This window comes from Carettochelys insculpta, chromosome 13, assembly GCF_033958435.1.
Source record: "Carettochelys insculpta isolate YL-2023 chromosome 13, ASM3395843v1, whole genome shotgun sequence".
Lineage (NCBI taxonomy): Eukaryota > Metazoa > Chordata > Testudines > Carettochelyidae > Carettochelys > Carettochelys insculpta.
This window is the reverse complement of record NC_134149.1, coordinates 3,514,078-3,540,529: the sequence shown is the minus strand read 5'-3', so window position 1 is coordinate 3,540,529 and position 26,452 is coordinate 3,514,078. Positions and strand designations below refer to the sequence as shown.

The 26,452-nt window shown below is 43.1% G+C and overlaps 1 protein-coding gene across 3 annotated transcripts in view; it reads right to left on the bottom strand.

Moving 5' to 3' along the window:
- The window catches only part of STK26 (serine/threonine kinase 26), a 52,796-nt gene extending 26,345 nt beyond the window's left edge, over window positions 1–26,451 (bottom strand). The window contains exons 1-2 of one of the 3 annotated variants that reach the window (XR_012647364.1): window positions 26,203–26,442; window positions 26,000–26,105 (exon numbers count right to left, since the gene is read on the bottom strand). Coding sequence is in view for 2 of the 3 variants with exons in the window: in XM_075008074.1 (XP_074864175.1) it covers window positions 26,000–26,041 (42 nt within the window). In the remaining variant the exon portion in view is untranslated. Of the gene's footprint in view, window positions 1–25,999; window positions 26,106–26,202 lie in introns of all 3 variants that reach the window. The other 2 variants (XM_075008074.1, XM_075008075.1) reach the window with 2 other exon arrangements.
- Between the last annotated feature and the right edge of the window lies 1 nt (window position 26,452).

Below are 26,452 nucleotides of genomic sequence, written 5' to 3'. Positions count from 1 at the left end.
TTGCATTTGCTATGGTTGAAGTGAAGAAGCCTCTCCTCCCCTCCAATACAGTCACGGCATAAAACTTCTGAATTTCTCTATCATAATCAGTCAGACTCAGCAGGAGATTTACCAGTCTCCTAGAGCTGGAAGGGACCTTCATAGGTCACCGAGTCCAGTCTCCTGCACTCAAAGCAGGACCTATCACCATCCCTGACAGATTTTTTTTACATCTATTTGCCCCAGATACCAAAATGGCCCCCTCAAGGGCTGAACTCACAACTCTGAGCTTAGCAGGCCAATACTCAAATCACTGAGCTACGCCTCCTCCATTCCACTGGTACTCCAGCTGCCTTCCTGTGCATATTAGGGCCAGGTCACTCACATATTATGGTGACCAGCGAGGATGAAACAGGGGAAGAGACGACTTAGAAGAAAAGATTATAATATTATTCTACCAGACCACTAATGGTGTGGCTTATCTATGAAACACTGTTCTTCCTCAGAGTCATCTGAAACCCACAGAGTACTTGTATCACAAATAGTCAAGACTTCTACTTTAAGTCTCACCAGGGAGATCTGCCCCTAGCGCAAATCATGCTAGCAAATCTGTTTGACCTCAAGTTTGTGATCTACTGAATCAACAACAGCATACCCTGAAACAGTTTGGTTTTGCTTCCTTTTGTAGGTGGAGGAGGGGGAATGCCAATCAATTTAGAATGAACCAGGCTGGACCCTGCTCTGCTCATGAGATCAGACGAGCTAACAGCTGGGGCTAGTACAGCTCGGCTCCCACGCTTGGGACCATGGTATTCTGCAACAACAGCACACGCACATCAGAGAACAACTGCTTAATAAGTTTTCCTCCACTGAACAAAGGAGTGTGGTCTGGAAGATAACCTACAGCAGCAAATCTCTAAAAGGAAGCAGTTTCTATTATATGAAGGAGACTATCTTCATCAGGTGCTGAATAATTCAAAGGAGGTTTGTGTCCAAGCCTACTAACAAGGCTTCTTGAAAGAGATCTATGAACCATACTATGGCTAGGTGAAGGCAGCAACCTTTCTTTCCCTCTCAATTTGATAAAAGGCCGGGGGGGGGGGGGGAGGGGAGGGGGCACACAACAGAATAGTAAAAGCAGCATTTAGCCTCGGATCACCTTTCTGAAAAAAGTCAAATGCCTCATGATGTAAAGTAACTGTACCTCCACGCTGCAATCTTCTCTATTTACTTCTTCAAACTTTCTTTCCATGCCTCATAACTTCTGCTATTAAACAGTGCTTCCAGATGTACAACCATGCACACTAACACCTTCTTGACAAGCTCTAGAGGAATTCAGGCTCCAGAGTCTCTCCAAGCAACATAAACATTGTCAGTAAACAATTAGCTGCTGCCCCTGCCAAAAGTAAATTCATGCTAATCTATTTATCAAGAAATGCAAATATAAAGGATCTTATCATTTTCCCACCATGTTAACCTAATTAAGCACAGATATTATTGAAGTTTCTAAATGGATACCTTCTAAAATATTCTAAAATTCAGAGCATTACATATCCTTTAAAACCCTGCCAGCTACTGAAATACAAGATTTAATTTATACTCAGAAGATTTTGAAATACTCCTTCTAAATTTCACTGTAGAATTAAATGCACACATGCTATAAATGCAATATAATTTGAATACCGTTCAACAGAGAAAATATAATTACTCTTTCATAAGGTCATGCTAAATACCAAAAATCAACTACCCCAATGTTGCTAACTAGCATATATTTTGCATGAGCAATATGTACCAGGAAATCAGCTCCTATCACTGGAACCAATGAATAAATCATAGGACATTTACCACATTTTCAGTTCATGTCGATAAAAATAAAATGCGTGCACAATAGCTGCAGAAATGGAGCTGATATCTAAAGAAAAATGTAGATAAGTTTCTTAAATTCTTTTGTTTCCAATATTCTCAAACCCTGGAGATGTAGGTCACAGCTTCTGATTTTCTTTATAAAAACAGCACTCCTATTTTTTATTTAAAAGTCCTACAGTGTATTAAAATGTGTTGTCTAATTTGCAAAGAAATAGGACTGTATGACAGTTCTATCTTGCCAAGTTGTTCCTTCTAAAGGAACAAGCTGATAATCATGAAGCTCTTATTTCTTTTGGTTCTAGAAAGCTAAAAAATCCTGAAAGAATTTTCCAACTCTCAATCTCGCTGCCAAATCTTCCCCAGGATCTGTATGGTAAGGAATCTGGCAGAAACACTGGTACAAAACAAAAGCCTGCTCTTTTTTACTTGCTTTGTACTATTTCTTGTTCATTTGGAGAAAGATGAGTGTGAATACAGAGAGAATACCATAAGAACCTAATTCACTGAAAGGAGCCAGAAACTATCAAATGGTTTTATCTGTGTGGTTAGGTCCATCTTGGTCAGTGTGTTCCTTGACACTGTTTAGGACAGACAAAAATAAAATCCACAGGCACACTTTCCAATACAAGGTCTACATGTAAGGCTCTGATGGTTTAAATATGCCAGAATATTATGCCACCATAACCATGTGTACACTAGCGGGGTTGGCAAACACAACTGTGTCTTGAAATCACACCTCATTACAACCTGTCCAACAAAGCTACACTGGCAAAAAGTTTAAAATATACAACAGCTGCTGAAGCATGAGACTGAAGAGGTCTTCAATAGAGGCTGGGAGCTCTGTTCAGCATGAGACACTTCTCTTAAAGGTCCTGCCATTGTGCTAATATAGTTCAGAGAAACTAGGTAGGTGATGCATAATTTCTTCTGAGATTTACTTTTCTGTCCAACTGTTCTTTGAGACAGAAACATTTATCTTAGCTGGCATTATTCTTCCTCCTCCTCAACCCTGGGCTCAGCACCCGTTGGTGCCCGATGCATCCATCACGATTTCCTTCCTTCTTTCCCTGTCCAATGCAGAGCGGATTAGGTTGTGTAGACTAGCTCCACACTAACCTACTATATCATCTACTTATTCTTTGGGGCGGGGGGGTGTCTACCTCTCCTGTTTGAACCATTTCTTTCTCTTCCATCACCAATAATTAAATTCAGGCCTAGGGGCCACTGATAATTCTTTGGATTCTGTAAATTTTCATGACCTTCCAGTGCACCTGTGTACCCTTCCCTTCTAAGACTGCTTATGTGCAGACCTGATAATATTGTTCTAGGAAAAGTACATTGGAAATCCCAGTACCTGTGCATTGTGGCAGTGAAATATGGGCTTGCTGGTGCTTATTCGGTATCTTCCAGCTCATATTCCATGCTAACTGCCAGCACTGCCCCTCGTGCTCAAACTTTCCCCCGCAACAAACACAGATGTGAAAGACTGTCTTAAAAGCATGCATTGGAAGGAGAAGGAGCTTCCCTTCCCTTTTGCTTCCCTCTGGATATCGTTTCAGAAAGTTCTTCCACCAAGCGATGGGGTCTTAGCACCCTGTCTCAAGTTCAGTGGTATGCCCTCTTTGGCTGTAAAGAATTTTTACCTTATTGTGGCCTCGGAGATCAAGTGTGAGCCAGGCCATCTACACAACATGATGTATCACTATCTACAAGCTATAAATACTGCCTTCTGAACGTTCCACTCATCCCCATCAGCGGCATGGCTGTAAAGTAATTCCTTTCCCCCTCAAACTCACATTAAAGATGTGGATACAGGTTTATCACAAATGTTCCGAACAGAAAGTTCATTTACGCATAGCAGAATAAGGATAATTTACAAAGGAGCATAATGTAAAATTCTTGTAAAAAATTAGCAGCTATAAAGTTGGCAAAAAGCCTTCCAGAATAGAATTTCCAGTAAAGTAAATCAGACTTTTATTTGTACAGTAGGGTCTCAAGATTCACGATCTTAAATGTTCGCAAATTCAATTATTCGTGAGTGCCCGCAGCCAGGAGGGGGCCATATTCACAAAATTCAACATTCACGAGGGTTTTCAACACTGAATCCTCGCAAATGTTGAGACCTACTGTATTATTGTAGCTCCCAGGAGCACTAGTCCAACACAGAAGCCCATGTGCTAGAACAGGGTAAGCAAAGTAGGGGATGGACCACCTCAGAGGGTGGGGGGGGGGGGGGTGGGTGTGTGTGTGTGTGTGTGTGTGTGTGTGTGTGAGAGAGAGAGAGAGAAAATTTGTAATGGGGGGAGCTGCAGCAAGATCAGCTGCTGGGAATCAGGCTCATCCATCTCATAAAAATAACATTTCAACATGTTTAATGTCTGTGTATTCACATTTATATGCCGATGAATAAAGTCTTTACATTCTACAGACTTATTTTCGTACACATGCTAAAAGGCTTTTTTTCCCTTCATATGAAGATACTATTAGGTCTTGAACTTTCATGGATAAGTCCCACTTGTTAAGATGATTAAAGTCATCTCAGTCACAAAAGCTCATGACCCAATAAATTTGTAAGTCCCTAAGATGCTACAGGACTGCTCATTAATGCTGAATTTATGAGGACAAGGTGAAGTCTGAAGCAGAACACACCACAAAAATTCAGGTAGGGGGAAAGGCCTTTGGGTACTGTAAAAACAAATAAATGATGGAAGTTCTCAGGTCCACTTGAGTTTATAGGTTCTTCTGTAACAGAAAATCTTTTATATCTACACCTAAATTATTTAAGTCTACATCTCCAAGCTGAGGAGGCGTTTTCATGTATTTTCAGAGTCAGTCCCTTAAAATAACCTGTTTAAAAGCAGGAAGCAGCAGTATGCAAATAATGCCTCAGCCATCACCTCAGACAATCCAAGAAGAACAAAATTAAAACGTAGCCCAATACAGTCATTCTGGCATTCCAAAGAGGCCCAAACATTTCCAAGCACAATGTAGTAGGTAGTCCATCATGTCCAACCATGACGTCTTGAGCTTGCACAGGCTCATCGGTTGTGGACTCGCATGTGGCTGAGGAGTCCAAGCTTTGAACGGCCTGGACATTCACAGAGGGGGAAAGGGAATTGTCCTGGCTCTGTTGGTGTGGCTGCTGCTGTTGCTTTCTTCCTCTCACGAGCATCAATGAGGCGCAAGCGTCACTGCTCTTCAAAGCTGTGCTGTTCAAAGTCATATGCATGTCATACGAGAGCACGCCAGCTTGTTCGGTCTTTTTCATGCTGCTCTAGCTGATCTGGTTTTAAACCAGCATGAGCAATGTTGGCCTTCATGCAGTCCTTATATCTCTTGCGAGGCCCAACTTGATTCCTTTTGCACTGGGAGAGTTCACTGTAGAGGGTGTCCAAGCACAATATGAAGTTAAATGGTAAAGTTGATAAACATTGGCCTTCAACTTCAGCAACATGCTCTTAATCCTGAAAAATATGCAGAGCATGTGCTACTCCCATCCAAATTCACAAGAGTTGGGGGTGCTTGCCTATTTGCAGGAGCTGATAGAGTAAGAGCTAAATGCTGCAGCCAGTGGCCCGGAACTCTGTATGTAACTGAGAAGTCCAAAGAGTAACAAAAGGTGGGGAAGGGTGGGAAGTTGTGTGCACAAAGGGCACTTGAAACACCACTGTACTTCCCTAATCCTTCATTACGTACAGGTCTAGTTCCCAAGTGTCAGCTAGAACAGTCCGAGAGACTGTTTCTTCCAGCCACCCTCTTCCCCCTACACCAGAGTGTGCATGAGCACACACAATTTCTGTGCAATGACCAGGGGACAATCTAAAGGGTTTCTCAGTGCTGGGGCAGCTGGCCAATATCTCCCTAACTTTAGGCCTGCCTTGTGCTGATATTGGGGCAAAAGCAGCTGTAGCACAGCCCAGGATCTGGCCCAACTATGTGCAATGAGCCAGCATAGAGACACTTAAGTGGTGAGCCTCTCCACATTAATTACTAGGTATAATTGGACTGAAATGTTCTCTCTCATCTCTTTATGCACAGAAAAAACAATTTAGCCATCTTCGAAGTTCTCTATAGAAGTATTTAACAAAGAAAAATAAGGTGCCACTGAAGGACCATATCCAGCGAATAGGATGAACGCATGGTGATCAGAGGTCATGCACTCCATCACCAGAGAGGGATTGTGAAGATGACGAAAGAGTTCGTCAACAGTGTTATGCCAGCAAAGCCTACTTCTGCAGGTGCTGCTTATTCTGACAAAAGAATTATTTTGCCAGTGTAGCTCACACCAGTTTCCTGAATGAAATAAACTATTCTAGCTAAATAACTTTTTGCTAATACAACTTCAGCTATGCTTGGACTTTTGCCAGCAGAGTTAGGTCAGTCAGGGTTGTAGGGTTCCCCCCTTCCCCTGTATACCAAACAGACATAGCAATGCAGGCAAAACAGAAGTGTGGACCAGGTTCTAATCTCTTCCTAGTCACTGACTGGCTTGACTTGCAACCTCTCTGCTTCTCTTCTTCCAGCAGTTTACCAGTACATTATTTTCCTGCTCTTAAAGGAAGCTGAACTTGGGATACCAGATGCCCCCCTTTTAAGGTTACATGTATTTGTGATATATATTTAAGGAAAAGGATACAAATTTTATACAGCATGGATTAACTATTCATCAACAACCAAGTTTACTCACAGGCAGTAGGGCAAAAACTACACCTCTGCCCATAACCCTTATCTCAGAACAATGTTCAGTTAACTACATAATGCACTTCGTATAGCCACTTTGTAGAGCCTCCTACACAGAACAATTCTGAAACTGAATGTCAGTGACAGCAGCCAGAGGATGGACTTTTCTCCCCTAAGGTAGTCTTCAAATCAATATTACTGAAGGCTACCAAACAGAAATGCAAGACAATAACTCTAAAATGTCCCAGATCTGGGCTGATATAATGAAACCAAAAGCTGGATGTATTTTCTGGGGCCTACAACATGGGATACGAGTCTCCTAAGATTCCTGCTGAGAGTAGTGTCCAAACACTACCTCTGTTAACTTGACAATACTGCCCACTTTACGCCCAAAGAAGCTATTACATTTTCTGGATTTTTAGATGTCTCCTGGGCTTTATTTGAACCAGAAAGCCCCTCCTACACTAGGAGGGGTTCAGTTATTAGAGCTTTATTGTTCACTGGAATTGACACATTACTCAAAACGAGGTTTAAATGTTTTATAGAATGCTTCCAAAAGCTCAATAAGCTTTGTCCATTTTGGTTAAAGAACTAAATTGCCATTTGTTTATGTTTGTGACATGCCTGGTACAGGAGAGCCCAAATACAAATTGGGAACTTTGGATGCTACTATAAGAAGTCATTATGATATTTCTCTGTGGATGCCCAACAGATAGTTCCCAGTACAGCAAGCCACTGATAAAACCAATAACTCTAAACCAAAAGAAATCTGATCTCTCTCAATACTGACAAAGATTACTACCACTTCACTAAACATTTAGCTATCTTCTGTATCTTAGAGCAAGCAAGGGGAGAATGGTCTGTGATTAAAGCAAAACACCTTGAGGTTCACAGCAGCATCAGGGTTAAAAGCCAGCCTTCTTGGGTGGGCATGTGCACATGAGGAGAATAGTCCCAGGTCAGGATGCAGGGCTAAAAATTGTTGAGTAGATATTCAAACTTGGGCTCTTGAGAAAGCCTGAAGACCCTCTAACTTGAGTCTGAATGCCAATATAGCACTCTTTCAGCTCTGGAACCCGAGTCTTTGAACCTGAATCAAATGGATCAGAACAGCTGTGGGCTTTTTATCCCCATTTACACATGTCCAGTGTCTTGTGCCTCTACTAGGAGTCAGAAGTGGAGAGAACGCCTATGTTACAGGGCCATGGGGAGAGTCAGTTTATTAATGTTTAAAATACCTTGAGTGCTTCTATCTAGAGCAATTTTTAAGTACTGTAATAAAGAAATTAAACTATATCTCAGGGTAATTGTCTTGAAGTATGAGTAAAGCTAGCATAAACTGAAAATAGATTCACGAGTAATCAAATCACTACAATTTATTTTAAAGGCCTAGCTGATCCTGAAAATTAACAGCAGTCATTCCTATGCTTCAGTTGAGCATATCTGTCATACCTTCAAATAAAGATTAAAAAATGATGAGATCAGTATAAAAATGAACAACATTCATGTAAAGGATTTCTCCCATCTCTTATGGAAAGCAAACAGCAATTTTCAGGTCCAAAAGAGAATCATATTGAGGAGAGGCAGAGAAACGCTACTGTCAAAAACGGTTCTAAATCTTGCTAAGAAGATTGCTTTCTTGCATATATATCTTTTTAATCAGACCTTTTAAAAAACACAATTAAGAGGCTTTTACTAATTTTTACTTCTCTTTGTGTGGCACACCTAACTTATCGAAAAGACACAGATGCTATTCCTTTGAAAAACTGTTTACCAACCTACAGTTAATTACAGCTGTGCAAATACATTGCACAAAGGCACAGATGTTACTAACTGCATGATTGGAAAGCAATTGATTATACAGGTATCAGTATAAGATTCCTTTCCTGCATCCTGACCAGTCAAGAACTCAGTCTCTAAGAACCAGAGTGAAAATTGCAAATGTTTCTTGTAAACAATACACATTTGACATTAAAGTCACAATTTAGTCTCTAACTGCCAATTAATGGATAAATAGATATTTTGGTTTTAGCAGCTAGCATCCTTATGCTGCAAATTACATTAAACTGACTCTTTACCACACCAATTTATTCTACCCAGGAGTAGCAGAGAAGGCAAGGACAAAGCCTCTCTGAAGAAAACACAAGGGCTTTATTGTTGTCTATCTGAAGTGCTTCAGAGAAAGTTATTCAAATGGGCAGCGTGTAACTACAGTAAGCCCTCGATTTTATAGACCCTGATTTAGTGGACTTGGGGAACAACAGACCTCTCTTCCCCGCCCTGCCCAAAAACAAGAGACTCACCAGAGCCGCCACGGATGCCTCCCACCAGAGGTGGGGTAAGTACATGGACAGATTGGCACTTGTGTACGCACCCCACCCTTGGTGGGAGGTGCGTGTAGTGGCTCCTTCAGGCCTGCAGAGTGGCCCCTGCAAGCCACGTGTGGTGGGGTTGGCTCCAGCTGCACCGGCAGGGTCCCAGCCACACAGTGGGGTGCAGCAGCTCCAGCAAGTGGCAGTTTATTTGTTTGTTTTCAGGGGAGAGAAGGAACTGGGGTTGGGAGAGCCTGGTAGAGGTGGGTGGGCCGTAAACCCTTGGATTTAATGGACTTTTGAGAACAGCAGACAGTCCTCCCCTCCAATCAAGGGTTTACTCTACAGGGAAAGACAAACCATCCATTAGGTACACGCTACTTACAACACTGTCTGAAGACAGCAAGCTGGAGGCAGTGGGAGAGATCAGAGAGGAAAGTCAAGCTGGCCTTCCTCCCACCATTTCCCAAACAGCTTCCACACCTAGATGCCATCCTCCTCTCCAAAGACACCAGCATACAAGCCAGCTCTGCCAATTCTTTGTGGTTTTGTACGCTTGGTGATACACTCTCTGAAGAGCATGTTGCCACAGGACCTACTGCCTTGTTTCATGTATACCACTGATGCACTGGGAGTAGAACTAAGGGCACATGAACACCAGTAATTCTGGCATTTCTACCTTTTAATCACTTGATTTTGCAACCTCATGACATTTGTTCAATGCAGATTTTTTTGTAATTTAATAATTTTTAAAGCTGGTAACAACCATTGTATTTATCTTTGGGTAAACATAACCTCTCGTCTCCTAGGGTCATGTAATCTTTTTCCAAAGATGAATGACGTTTAAAAAAAAAATCACACACTTTCCACAGCAAGTGTGGCCCAGCCATATTTTCGAGCTTCGCACCATGTTTCTGCTTCAGACAGACACAGATGCATGACAGGCAACCATATCTGAGATTCAACATACTTAGAGCTGTGTGCTCCAATCTTTGGATTTCCCTGCAGATGCAGTGAGGTTCCCAGCTTTACTGTCACTTCTGGACAATAAAGGGCCTTTGCATACTAGGGAACATCTTTTGTTTTCACTGAGACAACTACAGACATAGAACTCTACTGACGACACCCTACCTCAGCTTTCTTAAAATGAGCAGCTCTCGGTGCTTCAAGGGAAGATAAAACTTCTCCGACCTTTCTAGCATTAATACATGCTATTGGCTGCAACTAAACTCATGGACCATGAAAAATCATATCTTAAGCAGAGTATGGTAGACCAGCAACATAAGTGGACGTTCTGTTCCTGCACAACCCCGTGTGAGTCAAATTTTGCATTACTCAGGGGAGCCAGGAAATTGATGAGCACTGCTTCACTGGTTAGCTTTCTAGCTCCTGTAAGCAGCAGAGCTGGGTGACAGGCTCCCAGCTCCCTACCCGTCACAGGAGACAGGAAACTGATCAGCTCTGCTGTACTGGTCAGTTTCCCAGTTCCTGTCAGTGGAGGCAGCCTGACTCTCCCCACCCCTGACAGGAGTGGGCAAACTGCTCCTGTCAGGGATGGCAAGTCAGGCTGCTGCTCCTGACAGGAGTGGTTTTCCCAATCCTGTCAGGAGCAGGTAGCTGGCACCTGGCTCCCTGCCACTCACAAGAGTCAGGAGACCAGCGCTGCTGCACTGGTCAGTTTCTTGGCTCCCCTGAGTGGCAGGCAGCCAGGAGCCGGCTCCCAGCCACCCAGTCAAGTTAACCAGAGATTCATGCAAACTGAGGGTGCTTATCTCAGGGTTCTACTGTGCTGGTTCTTGAACCAGTGGAATGAAAAACATGCAAATGATACTTTTGTATCTTTACCATGATTTTGAATGAAGTAGTTTAGTAACAACACTCTACAGCTAGAGAAAAGTAAATTGCCCTTTATTATTTCAAACTGGTCTATATCCAATGACTTACTCCTCCACACCAGCATTTAAACACAGTTCTCAGTTTCTCACAGCATTCAGCAAATTGTTCTCTTCCAAAACAAACTTCATCTTACTTATTGAATGGATAAAAGGATGTTTAAACAGTTAGATAAGCTACCTCAATGAACTATCTGACCACTATATATACAAATCATATGTCTGAAAATGAGAGAACTGCTATAATTTATTATTCTCTTTATTTTATGCACTAGTTTTAAAGTCCCAATATCCTGAGAGGTTACAGAAGCCACTTCTGATGACAAAGTCATATAAAAGGAAAAAGGATGCACAGAATAGTAAATCTGCCATTTACTTTTAACAACCGATTTCCTTTCAGCTGGTAGACTGTGCTTATCAGTTCATAAGAGGAATTTTCACTTTTGCTACACTCTCCTAAATGGCTTCAAATCCATGGGACAGCATGATCGAAGCCCTGCCAATAAGTAAAAAACTACACAGTCATGACAGTTGTGTCATTTTCTGAATACGTCTGAGGTTTAAATCTCAGCAGTAAAATCGATATTGCTATATGATCAAACGTCTCTTATCAGGCAGGCTGTGTCTACATTAGCAACTTATTTCCAAAAATCCAGTCCTTTTTTGAAAAAAAAACACAGAGCGTCTACACACAAAATGCGCTCTTTCCATCTGAAATTGAAAGAATGCAGCTCTTCTTCCAGAAGCCCTCTTCCGCTCCCAGATCAGGAAGAGTGCTTTCTTTTGAAAGATTCTTCTGAAAGCTTCTTTCGGGGGGCCGGGGGGGAAGCATGTGCAGAAACGTCGTGGGTCCTTTTTTCGAAAGAGCAATCCTCATGGTGCCGGAATTTTTGGATCCCTGGCTTGTTCTTTCAAAAGAGCGGGGGCTGTGTGGAGCTCTCTATCGAAAGAGCAGATCAAACTTTTGATCCACTCTTTTGAGTATGGACGTGCTCCTTCGAGTTTTTCTAGAAGAGATCTGTCAGAAGAACTTCTTTCAAAGGATCACTGTATTGTAGATGTAGCCGCAGAGACATGTTACTTTAGAGGACATTTTAACACACTTTATATGAAAAGACTTGACGCACATTATCATACACAGATTTTCTTCCTTACATAAAATGTAATGCATGCCCTGGAATCCAGTTAGAACAAGTCACCTTTGCAGTTTAACAGTTCACAACTTAAACTGTGGATATGAGAACAAGCATAACTCTTTTTACAGTGTCTCAGGATCAAAAAGCTCACCGTCTTAGCAGATGTGCAACGTGCTATATGACCATGAGTCATCATAGAGTTAGGTCAACTGCTTGGACCATTGGTTTCTCGTCTGGGCACTGATGGGGAATATGATGTGAACGTTTCTTTATGCCCCCTGAAAAGTCCATTACCAATGGTGAGGTCTTTGGTTTTGTTTTTACTGTCAAATCACACAAGTTCAAGCAGTAAAGAACACCCGAGTTAATTCTCAGAGGGGAGACTGAGTAATTGTGACCTTCCACACCCTAGCTGTTTCCCTCCCACACACAAACACACACACTTAAAAAGCTGAGTAACCACGTGTAAGAGGTGGTATCAAACAAACGGAAGCTGCTCTCTGGTATTTTAATGGCTCACAGAGGTGCTTCACTTCTAGTGAGGAGACTGATCCTGTAATCAAACCAGGAGATTTTTATAGCTTCGGAAGAATAGAAAGACACAAGAATCTCAAAGTAAGAGTTGAGAAGACCATTTCCTTTCTGAGGTTTAACAAAGGATTATCAAAATAGATTTTTAAAACACATTGAAACATGCACTATTTATAATATTTTAGTGACAGAACTTTAAAACATAATTTTTTTCTTCTTAATGTTTACATGGGGTCATTTCACATGCATAACTGTCATTTCAAGGGGTAGTTATTTTTCACTTATAACTCAATAGTCTGGACTGAGTTCCTTCCTGACAGCTAAGGCATTATCACAATATATACAGCCTGTGTTACGTTGTATTAAAGGGGGTATTTAGCTGTGACACTCAGTGTCTTTCTCCGGCCTGAAAAAGCATTCAGTGCATCTCAAAAGAATCCTTCTCTCACCAAGAGAAATCAGTACAATCAAAGACATAGCCTCACCACCTTGTCTCTAACACCTTGGGACCGACATGGCTAGCCCACCACAGTGTTGCCTGTCAGTACTTCAACCACTTCCGCTTTGACATGCCTCCAAAACTTAGTGGTCAAAGTAATTCTACCACATGCTTTCAGGGTATACGATCATACTCTAATCCAAAGGGGGAGTCTAAACAAGAGATTGTGATGGCTTTTTATTCAGAACTGAATGGCTAATGAATCCTTTCCTCGGTTCTGAAGAGCCCTTGTTCTGAAGCCTGGACTTAGGTTCCAATTTTTGCTTAGAGTCTGAGCAGGACCCAAAAGAAGAGAGTTCCTTTTCCGTTTCTTTCTACGAGACTGCAGCAAATGGAATCCAGGCAGACCTGAGCTAACTCTCTCCTTGAGACTCTTCAGACCCATGGAACTCCACAATCCAAGCTACTGGTACCCTGTCATTCTTGTTCTTTCACCAATTGTTCCTTCTGAGGAACCCAAAGACTCAGACTTTAATGTCAGCTTTAATGAGACTCGGGATCATCTAGTCTGACCTCCTGCACTCCCCAGCACCTGGGCCCCCTCACCGAGCCACTCAGTCTCCCTCTGCTGAGTCCCATCCCCCTACACCCAGACCAGTGTTTCCTGTGAGCTGTGCACTTGGGCGGCCAACCAGAAGAAACTCAGGTGCCCCCCAACTGATTACCATATGCTCACAGTCAGCAGATTGTGTTTCTATTGATGGTGCATGTATGCACATGCCTTGGTACATATAGCAAAATTTATTCTGCTCACAGGTGGAAAAAAAATTAGAAGGCATTTTGGCCCAGACTGCATCTGCTGAGCCCCAAACACCTTCACCTGGACCCGCATGCATCCTTAGCCACCACCACCACCATAAACCCACATGTGGACACCCCTGTTGAGCTGTTGAGCCACCCACACCTAGATTATGCCACATTTGGATGCCGTTGGGCTGAGCCAGTCTACGCACACCTGGTGCAGGGCTGCTAACACTTGTGAGTTGCTTCATTTACTACTCCTGAGGGAATTCTGGACCAAAAAAAATTAAAAATCCTGTGCACAATGTTTTAAAATCCTGAACTAATGTTCAGATTTTATTTGTCAATAAACAAATGTGGAGGCCCTGGCACAGCAATGGGGATGACAGGCCATAGGCTGTACAGAGTTGGGAATCTTTCATTTGGTTTAAAAGTTGAACATTAAACAAGCAATACTGTCACATACCTATTACTAGGGTGGAAGTTGTTTTGGGATGAAAACAAATAATTTTGTTGCTCTTTCACTCAAGTATATAACGTTGTCACCTCCTTTAGCAGGTTAATTCAATATTCATTTATCTCTGAATGTGTCCTGGTTCTCCTAATTGCTAACATTTGCAATATGCTAAATGCAGGAGTTCAGAGAACAGCAGTAGCTATTCTGTGCCAGTATCTCAATTCAGTTGGCAGTTTGACACAGCAGGAGGATCTAGTGAGATCTTCCTTTGCAGCAGATGTCCTCCAAAAAGGACATCTGGGAAGATTCTTACTACTGTAACACCTCTTTATGATCAAACAACTACAGTTATTGCTAAATAGTAACTTTTCTGAACTACCAAATAAGTTTGTGTGCATTTTTCATTCACTGGATAATTCTGTCACTTGTCTTATTTTTAGCCACTGATTTCTTCTTCCTAGACGTCTAATTTTGGGAATCATCTGCAGAAAATATTGAACTAAATTTCTGTGGTATTTATAAATTCAGTATTTTAGACCACTTTATGTAGAGCTTTTCTGACTGGATTTCTGCCATGCTCCATCTTCTACATTATTGAATTATACATTTGCATTATCTTCAGTATTGTGTGCATTTAAAAATTATCTTTTTGTTTCCATCTCAATGATTTCTAACCTATCTGTGCAGTTGCTAACTTGTGCCACATGGTGCAATGTTTATAAACGGATGGGTCTTTAGCTTGTCAAACACCTGTGATATTTTGATCAACACTACTGAAATATCCAACTGACAAATAATTCCCCAACTTTCATTATTTTCAGGGTTCTGTTTGAAATCAAATCTCTCAACCCGCTCTGTGAACGTAAAAAAGATTAATTGTAAAACTGATTGCATGCTTCAAATATATTTATAATGAAGTACAGAAAAAACAATAATGGCCTCCCATTTAATTAATTTGCTCTAGCACTATTTAAAGATGGAATTCTAATGATCAAAGATATGTGAACAGTTTTTCTTCTTCAGAGTTTGTTCAGTACTACAACACAGTGTTTGTGCCACACAGGCGGCATCTTCTGGAAAGAAATGACTAGCGCTGCACGCATGGCTCTCTTGCAGAACTACATGGTGAAGTATTATATAAGAAGCTGCTCCTCTAAGTGCTGTTACTTTCCTCCACCTGCCAGTCAGTGAAGTCTGAGATCTTTGCTTCACTGGTTTTCTAGACTAGCTTTTAATCCATGTATTTAGATAACTGTTGTTTAAATTGTAAAATTGTTAACGCTCCTTTTTTCAGGTTCCTTCTGTCAGCTGGCATCATGTGGCCACCCTTCAGCACTCTAGGTCAGCACAAGTCTTAGCACTGAAAGAGAACCTGATCAGATCACCGCCCCTTTTGAAAAGTGACCACCTGGCTGTATAAAGTAACATCCATTTCCTGCCCTTTTACAGTCTATGCAGACAAACAAAAAACAGAACATTATATTTGGGGTCAGGAAGGAATTTCCCACACCCCTCCCCCAACCAATTTGCAGAGATGCTTTTCCCCTCCTTAGCAACTTGGAGCATGGGTCACTTGCAGGGTTAAGCTAGCGTAAATGGGGGATTCTCTAACATGAATACTTTAAGCCTTGATTGAAGGACTTCAACAACTCATTCAGAGGAAGATCTGCGTGCTGCCGATAGGTGTTGGTGGGGTGGGGATTAGTTCCAAGAGACTCATGGAGTGCCAATGTGCCTAGAGGGTGGGGGCCCATGGGGTGGAGGGTGGCCTGAGTGGATGGGTGGGAGCCCCAATGCACAAGAGTTGGGCAGATGGCAGAACAGGTCCCTTGTAGACTCCCGCACAGCATTGAAAAGATGGGGGCAGGAAGCAAGGGAGGGGGGTTTCCAGGGCTGGTCTGACCTGGCCTCAACCACTACTGCAGGGGAAGTGAGTGAGCTCCTCTCCCAGCCTAGCCGGACCAGCACCTGAGCCCAGCACAGAGAAAGACACTGACTGGCATGGGGCTAGGGAGGTCCAGATACATCAAGGTTGGACAGATGAAGGTGGGTCTCACTTGGCACCTGCCTCCCCAAGCCACCTCAGCGATTTACCACTTGACAGCTCTTCAAAATGCCCAAAACAATGTCCCTGCACTACGAAAGGGGGTGCATGACCCCCTTCCAGCTTTCTTTTCAGAAAGTCACAGTGGCAGACTTCCTCCAAGAGTAATTCTTGAAGTGGGAAACCCAATTTCAGATGGGAATTTCTCTCTTTCTTGAGGCAATAATCCCCCAGCCTAAACCAATAAAAGGGAAATGGTACAAAATACTGTAGTGATCATAGGCAAATAGGCATGTGTAGGGAGACCAGGATTCAGCTCCCGGCTGGCAAGTCAGTCAATTTCTCTCTGCTTTAATTCTGCATATGCAAAGTATGGATAATATTGCTTTCTTTCCTGTCTACCCTAAGGATGTAAAAGTCAACCAATTAACCAGGGATTTTGTGTGTCTGAAAATTGTGGGTACTGGGGGGGGTGCTCTTTTTTTAAAGGGGTACTTTACTAAAAAAAAAAAAAAGTTGAGAAACACAGAAGAACTCACTTTAATTGGTTTAGCAGCCAGCAGAAGGGATCCAGCTGTTAAATCAATTAAAGTAAATCTATTCTTTCAGCACGGCAGCTTGTTAGGAGCTGCCCCAGCCATGATGTTTGCAGGGGGAGTAGGAGGGCTGGGGACAGCCATGCAGCTGCAGTGAAGATGGCCTGGCAAAGGAGCAGCAGGGGGCGGCAGCGCACAGAGCTCCTGGTTAAATTAATCCTGGGTTTGGGTGGAGGCAGCTAGGGTTGCAAGGGGGGTTAGGCCTGGAGGCATGTGGGGGGCAGTCTGGGGCTGAGAGGGGTTTAAGACGGGGGTGGGGCTTTGCGGCTGTTTTGTGTTCAGCACCCGGGACATGTAAAAAAATTGCTGTGTGGCCCCGATGAAAAATGGTTGGACACCCCTGGCCTATACAGCCTGTAGTACACGGGAGCCCTGATCCCCAATTGATTCTGAGGAACCTAGACAAACCAGCTGCATGGCATAAGGCAACTTCCTCTGTCAATTGTAAAGACATAACTGTTTCACCTCCACCTAATGAAAAATGTTTCAGATGCACAAAATGAGCATTTGTTTTTTCGTGGTGAACCAGTGACCATGATACATATCAAAGACTTTACCTCCTAAACAATCAGTGGATTATCATTAACTTCTCTGTCTGATATTCAGCAGCTTACACAATTAGGATTGTGTGTTCTTCATCCAGTTAAAAATCTCCACTTCACTGATATAGTCATCACAATCAACACTCACCTGAAAGCATGAGAAATGCCAAGGACTGAATGAGATTAGGGACTGCTCTTCCTTCTCACCTCTAGAGAAGGTTGCTTTGTGCCAATACTTGTATGGCATCTGTTCCATGCAAAAAAATTTCAGACTTGAGGCTGTCAACAGAAGGCCGTTCATGAAAACTAGCTTCAGTCAATATAATAAAGTTACAAAATTTAGATATACTGGAACTAATTAATGTTTTTTGGCATTCCCTAGCAATTCATTTTCACTAAGCAACTGAAAACTAAAGAATAACTGCAAATTAATTTGATATTCAGAATCATCAACTAATATGCAAGGCTTGCTCATATCTACTAAATAGGATCCCAGTTCCAGAAACCATTTAAGCCTCCTCTTGAGTAGCTTTCCAAAACAGCAATGTTTTCCTAAATCAGGATATTTATGCCTCTCTCAAAATGAGAGATAAAAGATGTCAAGATCCATGAGTGACAAAGTCTATATTAAGAATGGACCAAATGGTAGGTAAATATTTAGTATAAATTCTTCCATAGAATTAATGTGTATAGAGAGTTACGAAAAGAACAGATCTACATAAGTATCCTAGTTTTTTAGTTAGAAAACTTTCTTTTCTCAATAGAATACCATGAATAGAAAACATTTTATATGCATTCTTTGAAATATAAGCATATGGCAAATCAAATGTTCTTTTAATTCATGTAGCTTATTTCCCTAGAGCTTCTTCTGGGTGGAAATTTGATAACTGTCCAAACAGACTCACGAGAACTATAAAGAAAGAAATTGGCACCTGTGTTTAAAATGTTCTCTTTACTGAATTAACTCAGATTACTTTTAGAAATCCAGAAGACAGACATCTTTATACTTCAGTAAAGACAGTCTAGAAACTCAATGTTAGATATGTGGTAACTTCCATTATTATACAAAGAGACATTGAAATAATTTACTATACATCCTAATTTAGTTTCTAGTATCTATGCTGCAAAATTTGTGTTTCTCTCTCATTCGGTGCATAAGATGAGTAACTATTCAGTTCTACTTCCTGGTTTTCATGTAGCACAGAGGCAATGTTTTGGGACTACTTTGGTTAAAAAGCCTAAACTTTTCTATTTTGAACTGCAATGAAAACATTTCTATCAGTTTACATCTTTTCAAAATGTATATTTTAAGCCAACTCAACCAAAAACCATTAGTGCAGCTCACATTCTGAGAAATTATTATTCCAACACCACCGTCGTTACTCAACAGACTGGAGTTCTTTACGCAGCAGATCCAAAGAGCTTTCCTTTTGTCATGCCGGTTCAAAAGGACAAATACTGTGTGTGTGTTTTCTTTGCATATGGGTTAAAATAATTAAATCTGAATTTGGAAGCAGATCTGCTTCTGACAAAAGTGAGTTTTTATAGCTTTTTATTCCTGCTAAATCTGAAGAATACCCCCGGTCTGAGTGTTTTGCATTCTATCGCATGGCATGTATACCATAAACACCACTGTGAAGTTCCAATCAGCTACAGTTGTACTACTCCAGAGCAGACAAGTAATTTGCACAGGAGGTCAGTGACAGCACAATTTGAAGACACAGCAGGTACTACTAAAGCCTAACATATCTCAAAGAACTTTTATTATTGGTAATGCACAAGATGGAAAGAACCAAGCATGGCTATTAGAACTCAAGTTGAGATTGCAGGGCTACCAAGTGGGGCAAAAAGTTTACTTGCACACCAATCACAGCTGATATATAAACTGCTGAAAGACTGAACATAATTTCTTTCCCGAGCAAAACTATTTCAAATTAAGAGCCCAATTATACACAGTCCTTCATAGTACTGAATAGTTGCCCAATGTCTAGCTATACGTTTTTCTATGGGCCAAAATCACAACACACAGAAAACAAGGAAGCTCATGTCACCTATATATGCTAAGTACTTGAGAGACTTCATGAGTGACTACGTAAGTCAGTTTAGAAACCTGGTGCCCTAAAGGATTAGACCTTATCGGGTTCCAGGAGATAAATTTCTACTTTCTACAGCTCTTACTATCAGCTAAAGCAACAGAAGTTTAAAGCCACTTCAAGATCACTGTGCAAACATCAGAGTGCAATTAATTTCTGAGCACAGGAATAAATTAATAGGTATTTGTCTGGATCCTTCCTCAGAATTTTAAGTTTGTACAATGCCTTCCTTTAAACCAGGGGTCACAAAGTGTGCCAGCCACCCCCGACAGAGCAATTGCACATTCCAGCCTGGAAGGGAGGAGAGGCCCCCGTACTCCTCATGGCAGGGGAGCCTCAGGGAAGTAGAATGCACTCAGTGAGCGCACTAACTCCCCTTCCTGCAGCTCACACCACCACATGGAGACCCCACCACTGCTGCTGCCCCCTAACAGGCCCCTCTGAGGCCGCACGCCTGGGGGAAATGACGCAATGAGGAGAGGGCAAGGTGGTGGCAGCAAGGGGTGGGGCTTGGGACACAGCCTCCCTTCCCTCAGCCTGCTAGTATTCCCAGGCAGGACTAGGCAATTGCTCCAGCCAGGGATGACCTGTGGGCCATGAGTTTGGGACCCCAGCTTTAAATATTTAAGTACTTTATATCAAAAACTGCTCACACTCAGTAATAAGTGATAACGGTCCCATAAATGCAACGTATAAGGACACTACAAGATGTATTACAGCTACGGAGAGCCTGACTTTTCTAAACGTACAGTGCCTAAACCGAAAAAGACACCTGCTTTTGTAGGTACACCAATAATGAGTAAAGGTTACCAACTGTAAGACTGATTTCACCCATTCTTTATGCTATGGATTGGCTTCTCATTTTCTTCTAGGTGCAAAGCGTTAGTTTTAACCTACAACATTTTGTTGCAGTTTCTAGAACATAGGCACCATCCATCTCCTTCTCCTCTTTGTACCCATCCTGAGATCATCTGAATCTCTTTTGAGAGGTCTCCTAACCAGACACTCAAGGTGTGGAGGCAGTGGTGCTGAAAGCCACCACAAGACTGGGGGAAGGGTGCAAGCAGTGGGGCCTAGAGCATTCAGCCCTCAGGGCCACGCAGACCACAACGCTGGGCTACCCTCACATCCCATAGCCACGTGCAGCTGGAGCAGTGGTGCCTGAAGCTCCAGCTGCCACCACTGCCAAAGTAGCAGTGGCAGCATCCCAAGCTCCAGACCCCTTTGAAATGCTCAGCCTGAGGGCAACTGCCCCCTTTGCCCCTCCGCCATGTCAGCAGACCTGTCTGGAAGAATTGTGCTCCCATTGGGGGATCCCCAGTTAGCAGCCACAGAATACCGTGATCTGGCAGTCCAGCTGACCCAGTTGGTTCAGTTTCAAAGCAGAGAGCAAAGCTCATCTTCTAGGCCAAACTTCTGGTTAAATAAATAGTATTCAATTGTGGACCACAGTGTAAGTAGCTGACTGATCACATGGAGCTGACTGCTCCTACAGGAAGTTACGACTCTCCATTGCAAGAAAACCTATATATATGTGAGTAAGAGAAGATGGATGGAAACTAGGGGAAGCCAGCCTTGCTGCCATCATCAAAGGCTGTTAATACACAAAATGAAAAGAACCACCTGACAGAAGGGATATGCAGGAAAAGAAAAACTGGAGGTGATAGAAAGAGACTATTTGCCTAATATTGCTTCTGTACAAAGGGAGTTGCTATACTTGCTAAATGAGAAAGCATGATCGGGATTAAAAACTGTCCACATAACAGTCTGTTGACATGCGTATCCACAGTATGTAAAAGTCTGAGAGTCCCTGACCTACTCTAAAGCATTTCTGTTCTGCCATTTTTATTGGTGTCTTCCATTATATGTAACATACCCATATGCCTAGCAGTGAAAATGCCATAGATTACTAAAATGAAAGATAACACATCTAATGTGTTTTCCATCAAAAATTTAAAGTGTTTTCCATCAAAAATTTAAACTGCAAGGTAGAAAATAAAGCATTGTCCAATAAAGTCAATTAGCCAAATATTTTCCGGTACGCTGCTCCCATTTAGGACAGAGGCAGAGACTACAAATTCAGTCATAAATAATTCACAGAATATCTTTACCTCCACATAGTTTCACAACTACTTGCACCCAGTAGACAGAATATCCTAAGACATTTCCACTAGCACCGAATGTCAGATGAAATCAGATTACAGAGAAATTAGAAACAGAAAAGTTTACTAACCCACTCCTCAGATAAAAGTTATTTCTCAAATGATCTTCCATTGGTGGAGCAAGTCAGGCGGGGGGTACAAAGATCAAGAAAAACTTTATTTTCTGCATAGGGTTTAAGGACTGCCTTTGGAAAGCACAAATGATTAATCAGGAACTTTAAAGACAACTGTCCACTCTTAAGCTATTTGGTACTCTATCTATAAACTTAGAAAATAATCAAGTCTGAAAAGGCCAGCTTCAAATGATTTTCATAGTAAAATATTACAGGACTGTCCAATTACAAAAATTAATTTAGGGCTGCACTTATCCAAAATGAAAGGTATAGAAAGGATATAAAAGCCTTTGTTCATCTGTATTTGAGGTGGCCCTTCCAAACACATATCCGGCCTGCTAAGTCAAAGAAATGCAAAGGGACATGAGCCCTCCTACTAAGCAGCTCACCACAACTTCCCTATTCCAACAGAGAACTTCACTTCATGGTCCCTATAAAGTAAGATTTTATGCACACTAAATTATTCTAGCAGTAGGAAGCTATTCTGAATCTTCCTTCCACTAAAAAAATGTAGAGTATGGAAATTCAAAGTTAGAGTTATATTATAAAACAAATTCCAAACACACAAACCCTCATGCAGATAAATCTCAGCCTTAACCATGTTCCTGTAATTCCATTAACTTTTTGCTTTCTAAAATTTGTATAACATAGTATTTATATAATCTGCAGGTAAAATGGGGAAAATCTGAACCTCCAAGCACTGGTATTTTACATGTTTCCAGTACTAACCATGATGCTTCATCATCATGCTAAGCCTTTGCTCTTCCGATCTATGTGCTACAATGGTATGAGTTCGGCTTAGAAGTTTCAATACACAGATAACCTAACAGAGCTTTTTATCTATACATATGGAACATACAGAACAGAATGGAGGCTATTTGTACTTAGCAATTCCTGATTATATGTTTTTCCTATGAACTGAGTATAAGCTGTACAAAAGTTTAAAGACTACGCACACACTAAAAGGGTTTTTGCAGCTACTCATGAAATAAATTTGTGTAATTAATAAGACTGTCTTAGAGCCTCCTATTGGTGTCAAAATGGTACAATAAAGGCAAAGTTGGGGCTACTTTGGTGACTTTATGTGGACTTTCCATAGTTTCCAATATTTGAATTATTCTTCCTACTAAGAGCAGAAGAAATCTCTGTGCAATCTCAACCGCACATTAACAAAAATTTGAAAATTAGCATACAAGTGATTTAGTAGATTATCACATTGTTTGTGTGGATGGGCTATTTGCTTTTACATACAAATTAAATAATAGAAAAGGAAAATTATGGTCATAATGCAGCTGAAAACATTATAGCTAGAGTACATTCCCTACCATAAAGTCTGTTTCCAACTCCTACACTACAACAAAAACAAAAAAACCCTTCCCACATTACATGGTAGATGATGGTTTGAGATTACAGACAAACTTTCCCACAGTGCTAATTTTAACATAACTTTTGGAGCTTGTTCCACCAAACTCAGAGCTGTTTGCACTTTCTTAAATCAAACCTCATGCATTTATTTTAACACTGGCCAGCAGTAGGTAACACTTTCATAGTTGCTAAGATGAACTTGATTATCCTACTAGTAATTAGGAATTTAAAAATGGACAGAAAACATTTCTATTTCCTAATATTAATGACTTCTTTCATATCTTCTTTAATGGGAGTCACAGAACAGTAAATCATGCAAAGGGGAACATGCAGAATAAGTCCACGTTAAACTTGAATCTTTTGCATTCTAGAAGAGCTTTTCATCTTTCATGAACTGGTTTTCATAAAAAAAATAGCCTCAAGCAGAAGATAATTCTACGCAGATGTACTAATTAACACTTAAGGAAAACGTGCTTTAAGTATTCATGAGTATACCCGGGGTCTGGGTACTGGATTAAAGACACAGTACAGGTTAAAACTCCCAAATCTGGCACCTTCTCCTCCAGCAACATCCGTCACCAGGCAGGACCGTGGATCTTGCAGGATCAGAGAGTCCCATGCCTGGGAGGAGGAGGGGCCAGCCAGAACAGCAGCAGGATCCCAGGGCAGGGCAGTCACAGCTGGTCTGGCTGAAAAGGGGGGCTACAAGCAGCCAGGAGAAGCAGTAGGAGGCAGTGGCCCAGGCTGGTAAGATGGCATCTCATCGCTGAGGCTGCATGAGAAGCCATGGCCCCAGGACCATGAGGGAAGCTGTGGCCCCAGGACGCTACAGCTGGGGAGCCTGTGTGAGGGAAGAGAGCCCAGGACCCAGAGCTGAGGCCAGTAGGGGGGCAGACTTGACCACTCCTTGTCTGGCAAAATCCCTGGTCTGGGACTGACTGCTCAGGTCCAAAGGGTGCCAAATGAGGAAGGCTGAAACTGTAGTGAAAGGAAACGTACTCTTACATGAATGCTAATTTTGGAAAACAGGGCCTCAAATAGTATCATTGACCTTGTGGGGCTAGACTACAACTCCTTCCCTCTTTAAACAGTCTTTAAGATAAGGAGATGAGCAACCACATAAATAGAATTTGTAGAAAGAAAGTGCCCAAAATGCTTATCAAAGCAATACAGGAAATTTCTCTGAAGAGAAGTCACACCTGGGGACAAAACTAAAAGAAAAGGCTCAGGCTAAGACTTCTCAGTCATTTTCCACAAAAGTTCACTTGCTTCTAATTTTTAAAACTGTACCATCAATATTGACATATCGCGAAGGGAGATCAAGTGCACTGGCAAATTAAAATGATATAAAAGTATGGCTTGATGTCTGTCTGTGACAAGAGAAAACCGATGACATCATGTCTTTGAAAGGAGAAATTCAACAGATTTGTACAAAAATTGTGCAGCTCTTTAGCAAAAATTGGTACTAACTTTGTCCTTGCAAATGTTAGCACTAGCCTGGCCTACTTTGCTGAAAGTTCATTATCCATCACCATTTTTGGAAAGCACATAATTATAGTGTTTGGGTATACATTCCATAAATACTTACAAGCTGAATCTAATCATACTCAAAATATTGTTACTAGCAGTTTTGAAATCTCCTTTACTCTACACAGAATTCTCCAATATGCAGCCTAAAATCTGTTGTATTAATTTCTTCCTTAATTTCACAGGTATGACTATAAAATGAAGAAAAAACTTGAGAACAGTAATTGTATATTCCATTTTTTATGGCACAGAATGTTCTATTGTAGCTGTGCCTCCTGGGATACTGGCACAAAGAGCCTTCCAGAGTTTATGGGCATAAACTTCCTTGGAAGAATTCTCTTACTTTTCACACACCACTCATCAAATTCAGAAAGAAAGAAAGCAAAAAAAAAAACAACACAAGTGACATTTAAACTAGCTAGAGAAAAAAGAGAAACAGATGTTACTAGAAACATTAGACAACTATGAAGGTACCAATTTATGTTTATTTTACAAAACCTGAGCTTTTCACAAAAACTAAGACATACCAATAATAGGATGTCACCATGCAAGACTGAAATAACTTGTCCTGAAAACACTGTGGAATCAATACTGTAGACCATCACACCCATTGGGGAAACTTTTGGGGCAGATAAGCATATGTACAGGTAAACCACAGCAGCTGTACCTCTGAAGCACTGCAGTGAGGACGCTCTCTCTACACCAACAGAAGGGGTTGGGTTCTCTGTTGGTACAAGTGCTCCTCCCTCCCTGACAGGCAGTAGCTAGGCTGACACAGCGCCCCTCAACCCACTACTGCCTGCACAGGGCACTTGACTGGGTGCCTGAGTCACTCTGGGGTGTGGACTTTTCACACCCCTAAGAGATGTAGCTCTAACCCCCTAACTTCCTAACGTCCCCAGGCCCAGGGAGTTTCCCAGCCCCCCGGAAATGGGCATTTGGTGCCTAATTGTTTTCAGGCTTATCTGACCCCAACCCGCAACCTGCCTCAGGACGCTGGGCTGAGGGGAAACGCCTGGGCCACGTCGCGCGTGGTGACCCCAGGCACTCGGGCCAGACGGTCTAGCACACGCCGCAGCTGGACGCCCAACACCCCCCGTTTAAGCGGCGCTCCCCAGAGAGCGAGCGAGCGGGCCCGCCGGCCTCCCCTCCCCTCCCCCGCAGCGCTCGGGCACCGCAGACGCTCCCCGCTCCAGAGCAGCGGCTTGGAACCACGCGGAGGCCCGAGGTGCGGCGGCCTGGGAACAAAGCCGAGGCCGGGAGCGCGGAGGGGACCCCGGCAGGCCGAGCAGCAGCAGCCGCGCCCGCCCCTCCCGAGCGCGGGGCTCCGCAGCGGTGCCGCGGCCCGCCGCCCCTCAAGGCCCCGCCGCCGCCGCCCCGCCAAGGCCCTGCCCAAGGACTCGCAGGCCGCAGCCGACGCCCGCGGGCGCCACCAGCCCCCCTCGCCCCGGCCCGCCCGCTCACCTGCATGCCGGGCACCTGCACGGCCACCGGCGAATGGGCCATGGCGGCCGGGCGCTGGCTGCGGCGCTGGCGGCGGCTCCGCCGGAAGGGCTGCCTGCGGCGCGGCCTGCAAGGACAAAGCCGGCGGGAGGCTGGTGAGGTTAGGCCCGGCGCGGCTCCCCGCCCGCGCCCGCGCCCCCGCCCGGGCCGCTCTCCCGGCTCACCTGGCGGGGGTCGCTGGGGGCGCCTAGCGCCGCTCTCCCATGCCCGCCCGGCGGGGCTCTAAGCGCGGCCTGGCCGGCGGCTGCCGCCCGCGCTGCCCATGGCCCCCGGCGGGGCGGGCGGGAAGGTCCGGCGGCGGCGGCGGGCGGATGGGCTGGGGCTGGGCCGCGAGGCTGGGGCTGGGGCTGGGCTCAGGACGCCGCGGCGGCCACCGCCATGTTGGGCTCGGGGAAGCGGCTGTGCTGCGGCGGC